The following is a 16,705-nucleotide window of genomic DNA, read 5'->3' on the forward strand; positions in this document are numbered from 1 at the left end:
CATCCCAATTATTTCAACAACAACTTATAGTATATGTAATATCCATTGAAATATACTGGATAGTATGTGCATCTCCTCTTTAGTAATCCACCAACTCCCCCTCCTTTATATTACATCCTGCCCAACTAGATTTAACTCCATCCCTTAATCCCAATCCCTTATGTTGAGTGACTGCAAAAGGCACGTCTGCACTACCATGGATGATACTGTATATGTCATCCATGTATCATCTGTGAACTGTCCCTCCGAGTTAAGTCTTCCTGAATTCTCCAGGGTAAGACGGGCAAATGAACAGCACAAGAAGCCCAGCAGATAGGAGACTGGCGCCGGCTACTGACCTCACCGACCGTGCACTGCTCCTTGGGTTTGTGCCACAAAGGACACATGAAGGACAATGACGGCAGAAGATGCTGGACAAGAATGAAAGAAAGGCAAAGAGAATGTGACAGAGAGATGGAGAAAGAGAGAGGGGAAGCAAAGGGGAAGACCGAGGCAAATTATGCCATTTTATGCTAAACAACTTGGAGCGAGATAAAACGAAGGACATAAAATCAAACGGGGATGAAAGATAAAGGTGAATTTGATGAGAGAATGATAGAGATAAAGAAGGAGCGATAAAGAGCCTTTGGCCTTTTAAAATGTGCCAGTACATTTCTGTTGCTGGTGCTTACTGGAGACGGTGGTCAGCAGCGCAGCGGCAGAGGCCACAACCCAGGAAAACAGAACCACCCACAGCACTGACCATCAGACCGGTCAATTTTTCCTTGCCAATGTGGTGGCGTAGGGCTATGTCCTTTGAAAATGCAACTGCGAAAAAGGGAGCCTTATAAATAAAGTTGACTTATTTAGTGAAAGACAAGAAGACCAAAAGCGACAGCAAACCCAAGGCTAAATTGCTCTCTGATCTTTAGCCAGAATTAAACCAAATCTTCTCCATCGCATCTCCGTCTCAGAAACTTGGAACTGGGAAAGGGCCCGATTTGCCCGATTCAGACACAGTTAGTAAAAACACTTTGTAACAGATTGATGTTCCTACTTACTTTCAACACATCAAATTAAACCAGCAGCGTTTCTGTCTTAAATTGGGTATCGAGCTCAAGCGTGGGCGTGGCTAAATAAATAAAAATCCCATTCAATGTGTAAACTGCATGAGACTCAGTACACACCAGCTTTAGGAGGTACGACAAAGTCCCAAAAAGAATTGCATCAAGAATCATCCAATCACTGATCATCATTGTCTGCACCAGTAGTTTGAGGCGAAGGGAAATTCCCAAATATGTAAGCAAGCATTTCAACGACCTGTTGTAGATCTGCAATGAATAAAAATGAATATCAACTGCACGGTCTATTTCGTGCCTTAAATATATTGTCAAGCGCAGATTTTGCTGGACTGTTTTTGTGAAATAAGGGAAAGTCTCCCAACAAGGCCCCACAGCTCTACTACTAGTCATGAGTCAGACCAAACAGCGCTATACTGCGTTATACTGCACAGTGAGGGCCAAAGAGGCTCGTGGGTTCTGCAATATTTTAACACACTTTTAGATGCCAAACTGATAAAAAAAAACATTTCTCAAAATCATTTGCATCTTTCTATATTATGATTGACTTCTGAGATTCTGCTGTACTGCCTGAGTGCTGTTCTAGGAACTTGCATCATCTGTGAGTTATGACAAACATAACTGCCATTCTTAACAATAATACCAAGATTAATCTGCAACATCTGCCAAGTAAAGACAGAACTTGATGATACAATCAAATGTGCTGACTTTCAATAATTGCATTTGTTTTTAATCATCCATTTTGTAAAAAAAAAATGTCTTCAGATGTTCACAACCTTGTAAAATCCTTGTGTTTGGTGGAGAACGGTAGCTTATGTAGATTAGTTGAGGGGTTAATATTTATAATACATACTAAAAAGGATGGCCTCAGAGGAGAGTGGGTGATTTCATTCCTCAACATCTGGGGGATGGGAAGCTTCACTCGCGCTCCTGCCCCAGAGCTCTCCATGGTGCTGAAATCTCCAATTGTGCAGAATAGCTGAGGCCTGTGGCCATCATGTCTAACGCATCCTGCCAAAACAGAGGGATGCAACACAAGCACTTCGCTCCACCATGGCCAACGGATTCTGCATTGGAGGTGAGTCAGAGATGGCACTACGTCGAGTGAATCTTAAAAACCTACCCCGTGGCTCCCCGGGCATGAATCTTAAAGGTCACCACTTAAGCTTGTGCTTGAAAACTCACATTTTCAGTGCTTGTGCGCATATATTTGGGACTCTGGTGGGCCTACTAACACACAAACTGTAAATAAGACAACCCAGTCAGCAGTCCAGTCCATCAGTTTTTTGTGGGCTGCCTACTAGGCTTGGGCTGACATTCGATAATATCAAATGAGAATCGTAAAACAAGTAAAATTCCTTTTCTATTATTTTTATTCTACATATATATATTCCCTCACTCACCCTTGCTCGGTGGCCGTCACTGTTCACGTGGTCAACAGAAGATCATTTCCGCACGCACGTTACAAGCAGTGTTTTTATTGTAGATGTATTTATTGTCATTGAATAAAACCAAAAAAGAGCCGTGCGCAACCGTGCACCCTGCCCCCATCAACAACGACAGTAATATCGTGTATCGTGATATCCCCTTCCTACGTCGGGTTTGGGGCTCATTAGAATAATACCTCCCCCCATCTGAGTATCTCCACCTGCGGCTGAGAACTACCTTTGCGAAGGTGCGCCATTTTTTTCTCTCAAGCGCCAGACCCGCTAGTATTATGTTGAGACTAACAGCTAAGCATGGGAAGTGCTCTGTTGTTGGTTGAACAAACAAGCAGAAGAAGAGCTGAGTGGATAAAGTTTGTTTTTGATGGCAACGTACCAAACCGTGACAAAACCGCAGACAAGGGAAATGTAAGAAAATAATAATTATTTTAATAATAATTAATAATAATCAAAAAATAATTGTGCTGTGTTTCTTTTGCCGTTTCGCCAGAGCTAAGGCTTATTGTTGAGGTAATACATTAGATGTAATTTTCTAGAATGTTGCTGGCGTTATTTGCCGCAGGATCCACAATAACGTTTACAGTACTAGTTTGTCAGTAGAAAGTTCCTAACTCCATCTCATCAACACTCTTAAATAACGGGAGAGTAAAATTAGAGAATAGGTGCTGATGCCCCCAGAGTATTTTTTGCTGCGGGTTTTATAGAGATTCACAAGAAGTTTACTGACTTGCCGTGAGTTATGAAGGCCATTTCACCTCCGCCCCCCGCCAGCATGTAGGGGGAGTGGGGCGTGGGGAACGGCAGCTCAGTAGGATTTAAAGCCACAGACACAGAAACAGCCCACCGAGAAAAGGACTGAAACTGAGGGGTTTAGAGGCATGTTAGAATGGCTAGAATGTGCATAAATGGGCATAAATCCTCAAGAATGAAGCGCAGCGTTTCAACAGGGCTGGAAAAGCTCCACTGAGGTTTTGGGAGATATCCATCCTGCGGTTTGACTGACAACAGTAAATCATGCCACACAGCAGCAAGTTTAATGGTGGTCAAGATCCGCCGGTAAACAAATGCAGCGGCACTGGGGGGTGTCAGCTGCAGCCCGCCTGGCTCCGAAAGCGACTTTTATGGAGTTTGGTTACGGAGTCGGGAGAGCTGCGGTAGGCTCCGGAGGGTTCCACTGCGCTGGGCACTAGGGCTGCAGGAAAGAAATTCGAATAGAATTTGAATATTAAAAAAAAAATAACAATGACCCACTATACAAGTTCATCCAGTTTCTTGCACAGGGAACGCACATTAGAGAGAAATAGTCCCGGTCACGGTGTGCGACCTCCGTGTCGGCAGAGTTGCACGACGTGTCTCCGTCTGCTCCGACGTTTCACTGTGAGTACAAGGTAGAGTGCTCCTTTGACCAGAATGTCCGGTAATTCCACAGATGTGGTGATGAAAGTGGGAAATAAACCCCACCCTCAATGAGGGAATGTCCTCTAGTGCAGAGGTTCCCAACCACAGGCCGCGGGGCATTTGCCACCGGAACGTGAGAACACGGGCGGGATTTCTTCAGGAGCGAGCTGCCATCTGCTCCGCAGCAAAGCAGCAGGAAACTGAGCAAATGAAATACATGTAGAGTTTTTATTTGCTTTGTTTGGAGAAAAGATCGCTCGGAGCTCCATAACCGTGCCTAATGTTCACTCCCTCCCCTCCCCCACACACACACTAAATTTGAGCATCAAAAATGTGAATACATTTGAATATTCAAAATAATAAAGCATACACATTTTAATTGGATCATAGAGGAATATCTCCATCCCTTCAAGGCAGCGCATCTCGACCACTCCAATATGGTGGACGCGCAAAAATCAGCACACAAATGTGATAGTAGTGTATTGTTTATTATTCTAAAGTTAAATTAAATGTTTAGGTGTTATATAAATATTGTCATAATTTTGTTATTATTTCTAATTATTATTCAAACAAAAGTTACTTATCGAGAAACAAGCGTTTTTCTTTACAAATCAAGATTGATAGTCTAACGATGGCATAGCCGTCAGAGCTGCAAAGAAAAAAATGTAATCGAAGGTCAAATCGAAGTGTGGACTTGGAGAATCCTGACACCCCTAGTACGCTCCCATCCGTGCATCTGGGGCTTCCCTCGGTCCCACTGCTCCTGGCTGTGCCCCCGGAGGAAGGACAAGCCAGGATGGGTCAAAAGCAGAGAATCCATTTCACCAGCCACCATCAAAGCATGTGCATGTGTGTGTGTGTGCAAGCATGTGTTATAGTGTTGCGTGATGAATAAAGACTGTTTGTTGTTGTTGTTGTTTGTTGTTGCACATACAGAACAACACAAAGTGTTGACGGCACTCAGATGCATCAGCAGCCTGAGAGCCATTGCTCAACTTCATCGGCAACGGCAACCGGTACAAATCAAGATGCTTGATGATGTCTATCTATATATGGTGCGCGTTCCTCAACATGACAGGCATCACCATCCATAGGCCACGTCGCTCAGTGAAAGTGACTCCCGCCCACAGTTAAAAGAAGACTCCGGTATTTATTGACACAATGGGCTGAAGCTATTCTCTCAATGCGGGATCAAGGTAAAATATTCCGATGCCAATTACTCAACACTCCCTAAAAAAAGGTTGGGTTAAAAAATACAGGAGTTTTCCTTCAAGGGTTCCTCGGTTGTGGTCTTAAGCAGGGATTCTCAACAAACACGTTAGGCCACCGCGTCAGACGGAGCAAAGCCGGTCGGTAAAGCAGACGCTCGACCACTAAACACATAGCAGAGGACGTCAACCGCTGATTTCTCTCAAGGTCAGTGCCGCGCCCTCTATTCTTCCCGTCTGGCTCTCTCGCTGTCGATCTGTCTTCCTCCCTGTACCTCCCTCCTTCCCTCATCGCTGCCTCATTGCCCGCGGCTCTAAGTACCAATTATGACGTTAAGCGCATTTTGACGTCCACAGATCAGCGCTCGATTGGCTTTCCAGCTTGTTGGAGGCTGGGTGCGAGGGGGGGGATGGGGCGGGCCGATGGGTAGAGGGAATGTGGGGCTTAGAGGGGGAGAGGAGCAGAGAGGAGGAGAGAGGAGAGCAGAGATGCGACGGTTGGCTACGCTTGACAATCGGCACCAGAAAAGAAACGCATCCCCGTCCCGGGCGTGAGTGCCGGCAGCGTCTGGTCGTGTATTCAAATGGTCGTGTATTCAAATGCATCACCACAGAGCAGTCTCCATGGCATGCACACTGCAAGCCCAAAACAGCACTCTGTCTGCACTCCACGATTAGAATAGAGTAAATTGTAAAAAATGGGGGGGAGACTTTGCGATTTTGAGAGGTGTACATGTACATTGTACTTGCTTATATAAAGCACTGGAATCTTATGGCATTGAGATATATATATATATATAGATATACCATACTATAGATATTACAAGACTCACACTTAACTTGAGTTTACGATACTGAGATAAGTTGTGGGCAATGAAAACGGAACAAAGAAAGTTCACCTTCCCGTACCCTCTATAGAATTTCTTGTTCAAAGATATAGCATGGAATTCCGATTCTACGGACTGGCACCGACACTGACACACCCTTCCACTGACGTTAATCTGTTTAAGGACAACAACAGCTGAGGAAGGTAGCTGGCAGACTGGCCTGCTGGACGCCATGACCTCACTGGCTAGCCTGGGGGCTAGCAGGCTATCTCCCCGCTGCAGGCCTGTGGGCGTCGGCTTAGCCGCCGCGTCCATCTCGACCAGAGGAGTCATCTGCAAATGGCTTTCGGCGCCCAGTTCGGCTCGACCTGGATCGGGTGGCGTAATGCATATCACACAGCTCCGCCGGTTCCCATCGGACCCAGGTACACCCTTCCTGTCTGACCCGGAGCCTCAAAATATTTCCCGGGGAGCCGACATCCTTTTAATAGTCCGGTGACAGGCCGAAGAAGACATAAGAGCGTGACACCAGGGGAGAGCTGTCATAGGGACAGGGGGCCGGACCTCTGTGTCTACCTCATGATATACATAGTCCGGCTTGATGTATGGCCTCTACTTGTCTGTGGATTAACATACACTGCAGTTGCCCCTACATGGCCATAAAATCAGGCTGTGAGAATCGGGGATTAGCGCTCAAAAAAAACGGGGGATCTTCATCGAGGAATAACTCATGAGTCACACATTCCGTTCGGGAGTATCCGAAAAGAAAGTTGAACTCAGCGACGTTTAGATCGAGGGCAAAAATAAGGGTGAAAACACTTGCAATGACCGACGTTAAATGATCAAACCCATTTTACAAAACGTTTCGATTGTTCGTAGTTTGAAGAAGACATTGTCAGGAGTATACTTCGCACACTTCACCTCTATTGCCCTCCCCCACAACTTGTGTCGGATCATAAAAAAAAAAAAAAGAGAAACGGAGTACCGTATCACATCTCAGCAGAACGGAGTACGGGAAAAGAACATGTGTGGCAGTGGAAATTATGGTCACGCTTTGCCCTGGGATAGCTTGGAGGAATGCTCATTCCCAGCCAGTGTCAACAACACATGACAAGACACATGGAACCACTGGCAATAAGAACAGAGCACTCCGCTTTCACATGTACTACACTGCCACATTTAACCCCGGCGCGTGGGTTAAATGTGGCCCCCACGTATTAATGGAGATTGGCCCTTAGAACAAAATGTGAAGATGAGCAGTATTTACATTCATTTCACAAATACCTGTTGTGCTTAGAGCACCAACAACAGAATCGCCGCGCATTTAAGAATCTAAAAACCTTCCTTGTCTTCGTTTTACAAGTGCAGCTTCGCTCTCAACAATAAAAAAAAAAAGCTTGTTTATCAGGGTCAAAAATATTGCACCAACAGAAGGCAGTTGATTAGCCAGGGAGTAGGTGTTAAAAGACTTATTAACAACTACACGGCAGACTATAGAAGTAAACAGTTTATTACCTGTATCCCTTATATTCTACACTCATTGTTTAGTTATGGTTTAGTTGTTTTTCTTTGGATGATCTTGTTATTTTAAGCAATATGTTCTCCCAAGCATTCATTCTCATAAAGCTTGTCTGAATTAATTAAATTCATTTGTTTTGTTTTGTTTTGTTTGAGGCTCGCGTTGAATGGGTTGACACACACACACACACACACACACACACACACACACACACACACACGCAGACACACACACACACACACACACACACACACACACACACACACACACACACACACACACACAGTCTCTGGAGGTGAATACATTAGCGATATATGCGGAGTGGGATCGGTCGGCTGCGGTAAGCTGGGTTAGGCCTTGGTTAGTGAGAGCAACAGCTGATGGTCGGGTGTTCGCTCTCTGCTGCTCTGGCGAAATGCAGCTGGTGTGTTGCCAAGCACGAGGGGGATACACAGGCTCACAACAGTTCCTCTCCGCAGTCACCTCTGCAATCCACTCCACTTTAATGCGAGCGCACCGAGGAGTGTCCCCGTGCACCTCATTCACTCCCACCGCTCCAACACACACACACACACACACACACACACACACACACACACAGGCGACGGCTCACACATAAACAAAGACGAGTCGGCCGGAAGGCGTCCACGCGGGCGGAATTCTCAAAGAAATAAGTCTTGCTTAAAGGCAAGCGGTCATTATGAATAACTTCCCACAAGTTAAAATAGAATGAGCCAATGAGAACAACAAAAATAAAAACCTATGTTTTAACAAGGAGATGGTACGATCCTATTTTAGATTAGAACACCTGTATGACATGTATTTTTTTTGGTATAAAACAGCCATTGGAATTCATTGAAGAGCAGAAAAGCAGAACAAACCTGACCTTAAATGATCTCGGGGCTATAGTATAATAAGAAAATGACTTGAAGTACAATGGTTCTTTTTTGTTTTTAAGAAAACTAATGAACCACAGTTTGAAAGCGGAATGTATGCAGGACTTAAAACCCAAATACAACTGTGGCCGTGCATGATGTGCGGCTATAACGCAATTCAGGTTCTCTACTGCGGCAAATGTATATTGCCGTACATGTCGGTAGTAAAACAAGAAGCGGAACACATAGGATTCCATAACGTTCTGCCAAATCCTTTGGACTATCCTCTCAATACTACTGTGAGTCGGTGTGGCGCTTTTAACTTTGCGGAAATACCTAAAATATGAAAATAGCTGATAAATAAAATACCAGAGACCGAAATATCTTTACTGGAACACTCCCACAGGAACATGATTTTATAACAGTGGTTATAGTGCTCCTACTCCTGCCCTGCCCGCTTGTCTTCTTTGCTTCTTTCACGGTGACCCCCTGAGCTCTGACCCCCAACACTCATAATCCTAATGGAGAAGAGTGAAGAGAGGGCCGTTTGGGCGAGAAGTGGGACACAGCTGGTGGTTTTTGGGGAAAAGGTCATCACGCGCAGCCACGCGGCCGCTCTCACCCCTAATCTCCTCGCCACACACTTTCCACCTCCTCCCGTGTCTTACCCTGGAGTGTCGCCTCCGTTCTCTCACCCCTGATTTCTGAGCACTGAGAGTTACCGGAGTTAGGCCCCTTCCATCATCACGCACACACACACACACACACGCACTCACACACACACACACACACACACACACTATGCGTCCCATTTCGAAACACATGCCAACTGGCCTCGCCAGTCAGCTGAACATAGATTCAGTTTCCCTCCTTAATACTTCTAACAAGCCTTTTCCCAATGTGGCCAAGTGTCAATCCTTCTCCCAAAGTCACCCGGGAGGACTTCCCTGCTATTCCCCCTTAGAAAGGCACAACATAGCCGGCTTTCTTTCCCCTCTCTCCCCACCGTTTCCCCTCATTTAGAAAAAATGAAATACCGGCAAACACACAGAAGGTACAAGATGGATGACTCATTACTGCACCTTTCTCCGGGTTTATTTAATGTGGAGTTCCGAGCGATGAACTGTGGAGTGCGAAGTGAGAGATACGACTGATAACAGGATCCGTGGGCAGATCCAGAAAGGACAGTAGGCTGGCGGCCAATTAATGGACGGGGGACGAAGAGTCTGTATGGGCAGCGGTGGACCAAGCTCAACCAAACTAACACAGTACTTGACATTAAATATACTCAAGTGTCAAATATCAAAGTATTTGTTGAGCATCGTGAGCGGATCTTTTGATGCCAAGACACATTCCATCATTCACCACTTTACCTTCAAACTGACCGTGTCCTTTCTAGTAAAAATAAATAGTACTTGCAGATGTTACAGATATATGTAGTGTGGTAAAAACAATTAATTGTAAGATATGTGATTGTAAATGTAAGTACAAAGTGTAAGTTGTAAATGTAATTACAAATCCATGAACTCTACTTATTTACCATGGTTTATATAAACGTGTGTGTGTGTGTGTGTGTGTGTGTGTGTGTGTGTGTGTGTGTGTGTGTTTCTCTATATTTTCACAGTTGCACTACACCTCTCCCTCTCACTCCTGTCATTATTTCCCAATGGAAAGTGCTCGAAAATGGCCTAGACTGCCAGAAGGAACAGCAAGAGCCACATCACCCGCCAATATTTACTGGAAACAGCCCAGAAATATCAAGGGTAAGCAAGGTCTCCAACCCCGACAGCCCACACACACACATACAAACACACACACACAGACACACACACACGTTCTTTCTGTGTCCTTTAACTCCATCAGCTTTTTCACAACCCCTTTATCCCGTTTAAATCACATTACCTTGAAAACCATCTCTTGATTCAACCCCAACTGATACATCGCCTGACATCTCGCTGTGTCAACGTACATCTCAAAATATGCCCCCCAAAGCCTGTGTGATGAAAGAGAGAATACGCATTGACGTGTTCTACACACGTAGAACGACGCAACTTCTAAACTCAATCTATTAAAGATGGAAAGCACGTATGCCAGCCCCAGAGAAGTGAGTCACTTTGAGTAGCGAGCTTTCATACACATCAGCCATGATTCATCCTTTATGTGGGCCAACCCAGGCAAAAATATGAGCCATCATCCTTTCTATCCTCATTCTCCATTAGCACTGGAGATATCTAAAAACGGTTGAACCAACAGAGACTCCAGTGGCTGGACTTCATGCAGAGATGCCGCACACTGTGCAGGGGGATTCCTTGATGCCATGGGGTCTGCATGACATATCCCGCTGGGTGTCATTTTGGGGTCTTGCTTCCATAACACATGGTTTTGCGAGGTATTGCATCTTTGTTTTATCGTGCTGTGTTACAATTAAATGCACCTGGGGTGCAAGTGTTGAGTATTCTCCATTATTTAATCTTAAGTAGACCTATATTGTGCAACTCCATCCTCTTCTTTTAAGAGCGGGAGCTGGCAAATGCACCCATGTGGGATTTCAACTATTCTTCTGTGTTTTCGATTTCTTAATTTTTAATTCTATCTGTTTAATTGTACATGGTGAGTGTGCGTGTCTATCTGTGTATGTGAGCTTGTCTATCTGTGTATGTGAGCAGGGCTCCCTATGCAAAAGACATCCTGATTTTAATGGGACTACCTGCATAAAAAAAGGGAATAATATGTTAATCAAACAGGATGCATAAATTATAAGACGCTGCAATGTGCAGCCTGTCTCTGTTTGAGGGGGAACCATCATAATATTAGCTGCACATAGCATTTTGTGCATAGGTACTCCTTTTCTTAAATGTTTGTCGCTGCTAATGCATGACATCTCATCAAAGCCAACATGGCATATCTGGTGCATAGTGCGGGCCACTGACAGCAAGACAGCGTGTGTGCAAAGCATCCCAACAGGGTGCATTAGTGACAGCGGGGATAAAGCAAATAAGAAAATGTACCTTGCTTTTGACGTTACAGTGGCAGCAGACAGTCCAGATGTACTTGAGGGTCCTCCACAGCAGGATGATGAAGAGACCCCCGAAAAACGTCACCATGGAGGAGGCGAGGAATGCCCACCACATGCGCTGCCCATTATTGTCGCAGGGCACCTCGGACGAGAAGGGGATGACCACGTTTTCCATCTTGGACATGAGGATCGAGGAGTCCCGGTTTATCTGGTTCTCGGTGTGACTGGTCCTCGTAGAGCTGCCGCTTCCCTGGGGGACGGAGCCATGCGGCTCTAGCATGGAGGAGCCTGGGGGAGCCTGAGGGAGCCCCAGCCCCGCTCCCCAGCCATGCTGCTGGAAAACAAACCCTCTGTCCGGAGATTATTATTATTGTTGTACACTCCGATGCAGTCTGTGTGTGTTCGAGGAGGCTTTCTAGTCTTGTCCCGTGACACCTTCAAACATCGCACGCAAAAAAATGGTCCAGAATTGCGCGTCCGAGACGCATTTAAATCCGCAGCAACGACGAACCTTCAGCCCGGATCACGGCTGCTCCTGGGGGGGTTTCCAGGCTCTCATGGTGGGGCTTGGTCTGAGTGGCAGCCGTGTGGGCTGCCCGGGTCGTTTCGGATGATCAAACGCGGTTAAAATGATGGATAACGAGCCTGGTCCCGGACGTCCGTCCCTAACCCGTCTTCAATGGAGGGATCCTGTCGATTACAGCGGCGGAGAATCGATTTCGCGTCAATCTAATCTTTGATCCAGAGGCTTTCCAGCAATAAACAAAGACGGACGCGTAGATTTCACGCCCGACAATTCGAGCTGCGGTGCTAATATTGAAATAGCTTGCTTTCTTTTTCCCAATTCTGCGTATTTTCTCCGTCTCCGCCGGGTCCCCGCAGCCCTGGCACGGAGCGCCTGTCAGCCCCGCTCCTCACGCACCAAGCGCCGGGCAGATTTACAGGTAGGAGGAGGAGCGAGGCTCTATAATAAAGATGGACAGAGGGCAGCAGAGCAGCACGGAGGACGCGCTCCACTGCCACTCAGAGGCTTTTTTCACTTGTCATTGAAGAAAAATGATACAAACAGTGTCAAAGTAGAGGAAAACATATAAAGATAGGATTTAATCACAACAAACATAGGAATGTAGTACACCAAACACTGGCATTACAATAGCAACTGAATGGAGAATAGAAATGTGAAAATAAAGAAATTACAAAAAATACAAAACAAACCAATACATTTGTAAATATGAGATAAATAAATACATGTCTAAAATAACATTTAAATAAAAATTATAAATAAATGTATTTTGAGAAATTAAGTAACTCAGTACTCACATTCTCCATCAATCAATAATTGAACTGTGACTTTTTCATTATCAATTATATCCCATGTAAAAAAAATATCCTAAATTCAATGTAAGTTATTTCTGAATAATGAGCGCTGTCTGTTAATACTGTGGCAGCAGTGTGGCAGTGCGTGGCAGGACCACAGAGTCCACTTTCCACTGTCCACTGGGTTAACCATCTCCCTTATCTGGGCCCGGGGTTCTACCAGAGGCTGTCGCTTCACATCTCCCCGGTTGGACACCCACCGCCATCTGGATAAGGACAGTCACCAGAGAACTGGCCCATTCAAAGGTAGAAAGCCCCTTCAGGTGGCCGCCGGAAGCTGTGAGATCTATACCAAGTTCTGGCTGGCAGAGATCCAGGACCCCTGCATCCTAGGGCGAGCCCTAGGATCTGGATAACGACGCTGGCGGGCCAAGGTCGATGTGTCAAGTGCCACCATCCAACTTGGCACAGAGATCCTGGCCCTTTGGCAAGGCTACCACTCTCTTTCTCCGTGTCAGAGGAAGAGAGTGAGACGGACCCGCACCCTGCCTGCCTCACCTCTTCCACCTGCCTCGCTGAAAGATCAGCGACCATCGCAGATTAGTCCCCAGCCAACCAGATCATCGCCAAAAGGTTTCCCAGGCTACCTCCCCAGGGCCGTCACCGGATCGCATTGGACGAATTCAACCCTTGTTTGGCCATTGGCGTTTGAGGCAGTCCCACCAACTGACTCACCAGCACCAGCAGCCAGCGGACCAACACCACCATTCATCATGGTCCCTAACCGGCCCAGCATTCCACCGGGGCCACACCATCGACGCCTGCTGCACCTGCCTCGCTTGCTCCACCACCGCAGCCCTTTACCAGGGACTGAACAAGCTGTCTGTGACCTGTGGCACCACAGCTGTGAGGGGCTGGACTCCAGTCAGTGCCAACGCCTAAAGGAGTTACTAGACCAGTTGTGCATTTTTGTGGAAAAGGACGAGGATTGTATGGCTGTAGATCAATTTGGTACAGCATGAGGTCACCATGGGAGATGCCTGCTGTATCTATCTTCGCTCTCACAGTCTGTCCTTTGCCAAGCTGCAGGTGGCTTAAGAGAAGCTCCAAGAAATGTTGGCGGCGGGGATCATCGAGCCATCTAACAGCCCCTGGATGGCACCAGTTGTCCTTGTCCAACAAAAGGGCCGTTCTTGGTGGTTTCGCATAGACCATAGGCAACTGAACGTTGTCACAAAAAAGGATTCATACCTGCTGCCCTGCATTGATGATGCCCTCGACAACATTTCAGGACTCGCTGGTTCAGCTCTTTGGCCTTACGTAGTGGCTACTGGCAGGTGGAACTGACACTCAAGGAAAGGGCCAAGACAGGTGATGCCATTCAGACTTTGCAATGCCCTGGCCACCATGACCTGCTGGCCCACGCAGTGGACTTTGGTGGTGCACCACAAAGTCTCCAATAAGTCTTCCTTGTCAACTGCCACCCTAAGAAATATCACCTCCTGAGGCGGGAAACTATGTTTCTGTGCTATGTTGCTGGGGCTGATAGGGTGGCAACTGATCCAGCGAAGGTGGCCACGGTGAAGGACTGGCCGGTACCACCAGACATCGGGGAGCTGTGGAGCTTCCTGGGTCTGGCCTACTACAGAGCGCTTTTTGTAGGATTTTGCAACTATCGGCAGTCCCTTGCACCACCCAGGCCCTCCAGGATTTGACTTTGAGGTGCAACACAGAGCAGGGCATCTCCACACCAAGGCATATGCCCTCTCACGGCGCACATGCGAACCAATGGACGGCAGGCCCGACCACCGCTAAGAGGACCGGGCCGTGGCAGGGGTGTCAGTTGCTACACTGCAGGTCCAGGAGGGAGTCACAGAGGATCTGGTCAAGCTTGATCATCAGCAGCTGAAGCAGGACCAGGAACGAGATCCAGTGTTTAGCAGGGTGAAGCAGTTGGTGGTTGCTAGGCAACGGCCGGAGTGGGCTAGGGTTCCGGGGGCTGATCTGGAGAGGAAGGCACTTTACTGTATCCCCAGAGGGCCTTGTCGAATCCCTTACGGTTCGAGAAAGCCTTTTGTATCGAGTGTGGTAGGCGATATGTGGCAGATGGTGGTGCCCTGAGTTCTCCAAGAGTGTCTGATGTGGTTTACAAGGTACAGCTGCCGGGCCGACGACGCACAATGGCTTTCCACTGTGACGGCCTGGCACTATACCGGCCTCTCGTCAGAGCACCTGAGGGCCCGGAGCGGGAGGCGGAGGAGGAGTCACAGGGCCCTATTTCTAACCCTTCTTCTAGTCCTATATCTAACCCTACTGGCGATCGGAGGGTTATAGGCCGGACGCGGCGTCTGACAATGCACCTCCAGGACTTTGTGGTTGGTGCGTTGATCGCCGGGGATGGCTGACTCCTAATGTGGGGCAATAAGGAGCCGTGGGGCATGTGTTTGTGCAGAGTTGTTACTCTCTTAATAAAGTTGCCAGTTCTATTGCAACACAAAGCCATGGTGTTTTCATTGAAACTTCCTAAACTTGCTCACCACAATACCGATTGTTGTCATGGGCAACCGCTTCTCTGCATGGAAGCCTATCCTTCATATCACTCCGCCTACATTCAAATGGTAACACTGGCTAGCTCGCAACTTGTGTTAATACTTATGACAAACCAATTTACTGTGATTAAAGCAGCATTATGTATCTTTTGGTATTTGCCGCTGCTACAGTTTCTCAGTGTAATTGCAGTTTTAAGCAGCCAAAAAACTATTTATTTTACTGGACAAATTTGGACCTTACAGAGGTTACCCTTGCACCGACCTAGCCGCTTCCTGGAGCCCCGGGGAGACGGCACGGGAGGGACGGGGCCCCCTGCTACGCGTGAGTCAGAGGGTGAAAGAAACCCTGTGGGGCAATGAAAGTGCGGTAAAGCCTAGCACACTTTTCCCACGGTTTCTAACCCGAATACAGAAGTTACATAGTGCAAGAACAGGCGGTTGGAGGGGTGGGTGGGAATTAAAGAGGTGCCATTCTCCATATTACAAGTCAGTGTACCACCAAAACAATTTTGAAGCTGTTATTTTAAGGTAAAAGGGTTACATAGTTTTGCGTCAACACATCTGCATTCATCTTTTTAAGTATTTCGTAGTTTCTATGGAGTATCGTGAGGTGTCTGCCGCAAGTTCATGTTAGCATCAGCACGAAGGTGGTGTGATACGAAGGACTGGTCCCACGACAAAAACAAATACGTTGCCAAGCGTAGTTCGCTATGTTGTTGTTGACCTTTTGTCGTAGCAGAAACAGCCAAAGCTTTGCAGTCGCTGAGCATACTAGCGTATACAACTGGCCATACCAGATATAAAATACTTTCAAATCAATATTCTGTCTCAATTTATTATTTTATTTAGTAAACAGATGTTTAATAAATTGGATAATGTGCAGCCATGTGTAGCCAGGACAGACTTTGCTTGGAATCCTGAATTCATTTAAGAAGTTCCTCACGGACATTCCAGGTCTACAAATTGAACTCTGACCTCTCACTGTAAGAAGAATGGAGTGAGGACGGTTTCACTATTTCTGTGAAGAACCCAACTGGAAGGTTTTGCCTTTGCTTCGGTCGTCCTGACCTGTAAGCTCTCTCTCTCCACTTTTACATTATATGTACAGGATGGGGCAGTAGCTCAGGAGGTAGAGCGGGTCATCTGCTGTCGTGATTGGAAGATTGCCGGATCATGAATTAACCTGATACATTTCCCAGACCAGGCCATAAATTGCAATCCACATTCCTGAGTGAGTTGCCTGTGCAATTTTCTTTATGTTGAGCACTCAGTAATCTGAGTATACAAATTTTTTTTTGTTTTTTTTATCTGGGTGGGTCTGTACGATGATAAATAGCAGAGTAAGAAGTTCCAATGTTTAATGTGTATTTCACCATGTGACCCCGCAGCAATCCAGTGGCCAGAGATAGGAAGGTCTTTTTCTTATGTTTGTAAACTGTATGTTTCTATATTGCGACAAAACTAAGTGTCATTTTAAATACTTTTACTTATAT

At 46.5% G+C, this 16,705-nt stretch overlaps 1 protein-coding gene across 1 annotated transcript in view; it reads right to left on the reverse strand.

Moving 5' to 3' along the window:
• Positions 1–11,571, reverse strand: part of LOC307242606 (calcium-activated potassium channel subunit alpha-1-like) — a 178,923-nt gene extending 167,352 nt beyond the window's left edge. Inside the window, exon 1 of the mRNA XM_080017121.1 lies at positions 11,339–11,571. Coding sequence (XP_079873247.1) covers positions 11,339–11,530 — 192 coding nt within the window. The 5' untranslated portion in view covers positions 11,531–11,571. The remainder of the gene's footprint in view (positions 1–11,338) is intronic.
• Between the last annotated feature and the right edge of the window lie 5,134 nt (positions 11,572–16,705).

The sequence above is a fragment of the Zeus faber genome, assembly GCF_960531495.2.
Source record: "Zeus faber genome assembly, chromosome: 16".
In the NCBI taxonomy this organism is placed as follows: Eukaryota; Metazoa; Chordata; class Actinopteri; order Zeiformes; family Zeidae; genus Zeus; species Zeus faber.